The 6679-nt window shown below is 41.8% G+C and overlaps 2 protein-coding genes across 2 annotated transcripts; both read right to left on the bottom strand.

The window, feature by feature from the left end:
- Positions 1–280: 280 nt before the first annotated feature.
- SARC_03743 (hypothetical protein) lies at positions 281–697 on the bottom strand (the record flags this gene model as incomplete). The annotated part of the gene is made up of 1 exon (XM_014302460.1): positions 281–697. One exon carries the CDS (start codon positions 695–697, stop codon positions 281–283), a length of 417 nt encoding a protein of 138 aa, XP_014157935.1.
- Positions 698–2928: 2231 nt separating this feature from the next.
- On the bottom strand, positions 2929–4212 carry SARC_03742 (hypothetical protein; the record flags this gene model as incomplete). Its single annotated transcript, XM_014302459.1, has 2 exons — positions 2929–3485; positions 3651–4212. 2 exons carry the CDS (start codon positions 4210–4212, stop codon positions 2929–2931), a joined length of 1119 nt encoding a protein of 372 aa, XP_014157934.1.
- Positions 4213–6679: the final 2467 nt, after the last annotated feature.

Genomic DNA, 6679 nt, shown 5'->3' with positions numbered 1-6679 from the left:
ACGACTGTGGTGATCAGGATATTGCGGTAGCAGCCGCACAAACATGCTACGATGTCACCATTGAACTTAAGACCGCAACCCATAGATATTTCTGAAGAAAGCATGCTAAGAGAGTTAATAATGCGATATAGAACTAAACGACTTAAGAATGAAAGCAACATTACACAAGAAAGAGGACTGAGGATAGATTGTTTATTACTTTATGATCGACAAGGTAATAAATTATAGTTTAAGCTGAGAACAAAATTCATTTGAATATTTGTTATATATACCTTATAATCTAAAACTCTACCATACTATCGATGCCACCCACATTATCCACGGCAGTGCCATCAGTCGATGTCACCCTGTTCACTCCAAAGCACTTCTCTAAATCTTTGTCTCTCCTAGTCATACTTATCAGCCAGTTATGACTTCGTGGTTTAAAGTTGACGAAACCACGCACACATTGTGCTTCTTTGTCAGCAAGCACCAGCTCAGAGGCCGTGATATACCGCTGTTCAGTGTCAAATGCCGAATAATTTTCTAACTCCTCCATCGTGCGCTCAATATTACACCGCTCCCGTGCAACGTTGCGATCCGCAACCATACGTCTACGTTCAAATACAATTTGATTGTTCTGTTTTTTCCTTGGTGTGATTACACATACATCGTTCATTTCTAATTCATATCTATCCGTCAACCCTTTGTCGTACATGTACACAACTGGATTCAATACACACCTGAGTGTAGCACCATATTTAAGATAAGAATGCATACCATTGTCCGTGGCTGCACCGGAGAATCCAGGAGATATGTGACAAATATATGATGGTGTGTCTGTAATAACATGATGATGTGTCTGTGATGTTTCATGGTCTCATGTTTTTTTGTATTGGAGTGGCTTGCTACATGTAGCGCTGGACACTGCGCGTACAAATCTTCAACAATTCGTTCGGTAGCATCACCTATATAAACTGCACTGCTTTGAATCCCCAATGAATACAAACTGTTCAAATGGGGTTAACACACGCGAACCAGTACGATTACCTGGTACGAAGCTGCTAGTTGAACTTTGTGATGACAGACTATCGTCTTCGTCATTGAATTGCTGACTCTTTGATATGTCTTCGCCGAGTACTTCCTTACTTCTTTTCACGCATTCAGGGTCCCACAACTGTAAGCTTTCACATCTTTCCCTATAATTAATTATTTCGAATAGTAGTTCTACTAGTACGAAACGTTTCTCACCAAGATACTTTAAGCATTTGGCTTTACTTTGCTTACAAGTATTAATAAACACGGTTGGGTTGTGTGTGAAAACAGCAGTCTGCATTCATGCACTCACTTGCATCTCATGTATTGTGCGGTGAAAGGGAGTCATATTAGTTTGTTCACCACTAGACGATAGTATTCCATTGCTGCGTAAGAGTTTAATACATTGTCGATCGGAGGGTGTTGTTGTGTATCGATTGATTGACTGAAGTTGCAAGTGAGTTGGTGTAAAGGAAGGCATTGCTCCTGCCATTACAGACTTTTGCTGTTGATTACTGTTAATTTGACTGGGATGAAAGTGGTGATATGCTATACGGTACTTGACTTTTGATGTAGGACCTCCAAGATTAGTGATAATCTCTTTTTTCTTACGTGAATCGCGAACTAATATATCCAACCATGCTAATGCTCGTTTCTTGTTCTTCATTCCACTGGGAACCAAAAAATATCATCCGAGACGTAGGTCTTCACCACATACTTCGTCGTCATTAGTGCAAATACACTGCACTCTGGCACGCTCACCTTGTACTACCTTCAATATTGCACGATCGGATTCCCATTCATGGGCAAGTTTAAATGATGCATTAGGACCTGCGTGTATACCGTTTCCCCTATTCACAAGTTGATGTATCGGAAAGTGCCTAGCATTTATAAAAGCATTGTTGTGCGAGGTCTTTCTTTTATCTATGGCCTTCTGCCATGACGATTCATTGCCATTGGGTTGTAGTATTCGAATCCATCGTCGTGCAAGAGCTTCATTGCTCAGGGGTAATCTAATCTTACGGGATGTGAGAGTCAGACAAGTTTTCAAATCACAAATACACTTCTGTCACAGCACGTTCTCCCTTCGATTTACGTTCCGCGAACTTCTCATGCTATATATTTATAATTGTGTTCGTGTGCACGCCAAAGTGTGTGTGTGTGTGTGTGTGTAAATTGTTTGTATTTGTGTGAACATAATATTTTGATTAAAACGTGGTCCCAATTTCCGACGGTCTTGAGGCTTATATCTCAACTGATTTTCTCTAATGGTGCATAGCAGTAAGAACCAGGTCGTTCCCAGGGACCACATACTGGGGGTCACAACATTTTTTCTATTCATCCAAAATCGATTTTGAGAGCAGTTTTGGGCTCTGCGCAACCTATTGATCGATAATATTCGGCTAAAGTTTTGGTGCAAACCCATAGCCTTCTGAAAATAGAACAAGCCAAACATCCTCAAAAGGCATGGCAGAAATTGGTTCCTAGCAGTTTTCGATTTTTTTCCAAAAAAACAAATTATAAATGCATGCTTGTCTGATCACACAAAATTTGCACTGAAAACACTATGATGGTTAGATAATACCATTTTGTAACAAGAGTGTGCGTGTTTAATGTATGTATTTGCTTAGGATTGATCCTCTCTTAGCGCTAAAAGTAGCACATCATGTTCCTGGCGAGCTATAGGATTCAGCAATGTTCTACCGATGCGCTCTACCATATCGACCTTTGAACCTAAGGTAAGGTCGAGTCGATTACACAATTTGCGCGCATCGTCGATCTTCAAAGCTAGTACTGAACCTAGGTGCACAGCCTGTAGTTTCTCTAATAGAATACATCGACTACGTAGTAATTCTATATCGCCCCCAAGTAAGACAGCACCGACACTTCTCAATATTTCTTTACACCTATCCGTCATAAATACTTGCCATTTTTGAAATAAATAATATTATCCCTATCCGTCGTCCACTTCCCCGAGTTATCGTGTGTGTACGTAGACCCTTCGGTACCGCGTATCGATGTCGGTCGACCTTTCTTTGTATCTGCCTTCACTATACTAAGTGTAACCATAGTAGCCGCACATTTGCGATTAAGCAACAATGACATATTATTGCATGCCACATTGTAGAGTGTGTTCAATGTTGGTTTAACAATAGTATCTGATCGATCTGAGTCGCAGTCTAGACATCGATCACGTAAAGGCATCAGCATACGGCACAAATTGATTCTCTTTCGCAGGAACGTCTTGATCACGCGCAGTCCCACACGACTCGCGCTCGTGGACTCGTTGAATTGTCTCAACATTTTTTTGTCTGCAACAATTACATCTACAACATTCAATACAAGCCCAGACATCACCACCATCAAAGCAGTCGGCCACGATAAGCCCTTACGGTCTAACTCAGCGATGAGACTTTTCGAATACTCTACAAACATCTGATCATCACTATCTAAGCCTTTTCCTTTGGTAACTATTTATATGCACGTACGACATTTCACATTGTAATTTTTTATCCACTTATGTGCAACGTATCCTGCGATGTATGGCTATGTTATATCCTTGAGTGATTTGTGAGCTAACTTAGGGTCGTAGTTGAAAAGGCTCTTCCAAAAATAATTCAATGTGTCAATCTTACTTTGTTCTAATGCACTGGTCTTCTCATGTATTCCTTCGAAGAGCTGATTATAGGCTTCCCTATTGTGACTGAAATCGGGGTTTGCACATATGTCATATATCGCACGTATAAGCAGTGTTCTTTGTGCGTACAAATACGCACATATATCTAAGTGTGAGTTACCTCCTGCCATAGCACGAGCTATTGAAAAGCTCATCTCTATGGGGTCATTATTAATACGACCCGGAAGTACTAACTTGAACCCCTTAGAGTTTAAAAGATATCGTTTACATGCTGCCAAGCCACGTAGACTATGTGATAGAGTAAAAAAGGTCTCCTGCGTCAGACCATCCTTCAATGGCTTACGACCCCGTCTCTCTACGTGTGCACTACTCAAGTTTGGCGTAGCTGGATCATCATTTACCAATGTTCCATTGCTGACAGGTGGATTGTTTGTAGAATTTGTTTGCATAGTAAATGGAGTGATTGTGACGTCGATTCCCAGGCTTTGTGCAATACCTACACTGTTCACACTTGTATGATCAGGCGTAAGCTTCAGTTCCGAATTTTCGCCGGAGTGCATTGCTTATCTCTGGTGAAAAGAGGAACAGTGCTGGTCGCACCTGCTGCCTCTCCAGATTGCTAGGCCACACTGTGACCCTATTAATTCTCACTGGTGAGAATAGCGAACTTTTGTACTTGTTATAAAGTTGACGAACCCATACGATATCGCACGTACCCTTAGGAAGTTTATACCCAGTCGACAAACCCATTTCTGGGCACTTAAAAACATGCCCTTTACGAGATTGTTTCGTATACACTTCACTATGTGTATCAAACAAAACATAGGAAACAACTCCAGCCCATGTACGTTCACAGATGTTGGCAAGCGCTGCTGCGGGAGGGCTAAGCGTCGCCCAGGAGGTTCCAAATCTGTATTCTGTAAAACCAATAAACGCATGGCCTTTTTATTTACACTGCACCCGTCGAAAATGACAGGGCAGATCATTGCACCAGCTTTTTGACTTTTCGCGATGGCTTCTGTTGCATACGCAAATAGTTTCTCTGTAGAAATACGACCTCCGGTCAGTCTAAAATATCAAGATCAAATGAGATAACACATTGATTTTTATTTGTATTTAAAATAATTTAATACGTTTTTCTCCAATATTTCCAAAGTGTTCTAAATTCACTTTGATGGCTCCAATAGCCTGAGTATTTGGTATGACTCATTTACTTGGACCTATTTGAGACGATAGTAGATGTAAGATATTATAAACTAAATTTTATAATCTCTGAACTACTACTTACAGGCTTTGGTCTTCCCGCCAATCTCCAAAATCCAATAAGTCTTTTTCTTTTTTAACTTTTCTTCAGATGTAATATTATTTATTTTAGTTAATGTATTAACATGACTTACGTTCTGATGACTATCTACAAATTAGACATGTGGTCATGAACACCTAGTACTTCTAGTGAAAATTATTCAATAAAGAACAGCTAAAGGTACGTCCTGTGTGATCGAGAATATTAAGGCTCTTACCAAGAGGCAGTCCGGATCATTCTTACACAAGCTACCACTGCTAAATCCTACCTGACTTAAATTGTGTCTTAGTTTATATAACATAGTTTAAAACATAGAAATATCCATTGAAGTTTACATATTTTTCAGTTATTTAGTAGTTACCGTAGTGTACTGCTCCTAGACTGTCTAATAACTGCTTACTATCCAGCGACAGGACTGCAAGTATTATATACTACCCCATAGTGGCTAATACTACCCTAAAGTTAGCTACCCGCTAGTTACTATACCTAGACTTTATTAATTTTCCTATTCTTGAGCTATTACTATGGATAAAGGAAATTCAAAAGGCAAGGGAGCCGCCAGCTTTAAGCCTGCTAAGCCTGATGAGGTTCCTGAGGTTACTGGGGACGCTGGTCTGTCTGGTAATGAGCCTGCCGTTGAAGCTGTAGAGGAAGCCGTTTCTGAGCTTGGTTCTGAGGAAAACTCTGAGGATGACTCGTCGGACCCTAAAGCCTTGGAAGTGGAGGTCTCAATTGCCGCAGAAAGGCTCGCCAGCGTCCGTGTGTCTCCTAGTAGTGTAGCCCAGGGCCTCAGCTCGCCATCTGACCGCGAAAAGTCAGGTCCGTCTGGTACTGAGCCTGCCGTTGAAGCTGTAGAGGAAGCCATTTCTAAGCTTGGTTCTGAGGAAAGCTCTGAGGATGACTCGTCGGACCCTAAAGCCTTGGAAGTGGAGGTCTCAATATTCGCGGAAAGGCTCGCCAGCGTCCGTGTGTCTCCTAGTAGTGCAGCCCAGGGCCTCAGCTCGCCATCTGACCGCGAAAAGTCAGATATTGGAAAGGCTATATCTCCAGAACAAGTGGAGGAATCGTCTCCAGATCGACGGTTTATTACTACTAAAAGTCAGCCCAATCCACCTATTAACAAAGATAGTGGCGTTCCATTTCGTGAAATTTCATTGAATGCCTCGCTACTGAATGCCTCGCCACTGAATGTTGGGGACGCCATAACTCGACAACGAGTGGTTGGATCTTCTCAATCTCGACCCCATTTGAGCCGCAAAGATGAGCCTTTAAAGGAGTTAGCCGCTGCCGCAGCTTCTGACCCTTCGATCATATCCCACGTGGCCGATATTCTTCCTATATCAAAGAAAAAAATATTCCGAGCCGGGTTTCACACCTGGGACCTACTGGTTTACCAGCCAGCAGGGTTACCACTGAGCCAGTTACCGCTGGTGAAGTGGGTAAAATCTCAATATTTAATCTCTATAGCTCGGAAGCTACAATCGACCATCCTCTCGACAAACCTAACCCTGTCAGAGGCTATGATCGTATGGAAATCGATGAGGCTTACCACCCTCATAACATCGATCCTCATTTACCATCTAACCCTGGTAATCACGACTTTGACAATCGTTATACTAGTACCTCACTAGAGAGTACCCACTTTAGCTCTGAAGACGAGGAAGTGAGAACCAGACAACATCGTCTCAGGCCATTACGTTCTGGTATGCAAGTCCTTGAGGACC

The sequence above is a fragment of the Sphaeroforma arctica genome (assembly GCF_001186125.1).
Source record: "Sphaeroforma arctica JP610 unplaced genomic scaffold supercont1.197, whole genome shotgun sequence".
NCBI lineage: Eukaryota > Ichthyosporea > Ichthyophonida > Sphaeroforma > Sphaeroforma arctica.
Note: the sequence above shows the minus strand (reverse complement) of the source record. Positions and strands in the feature narration are given on the sequence as shown.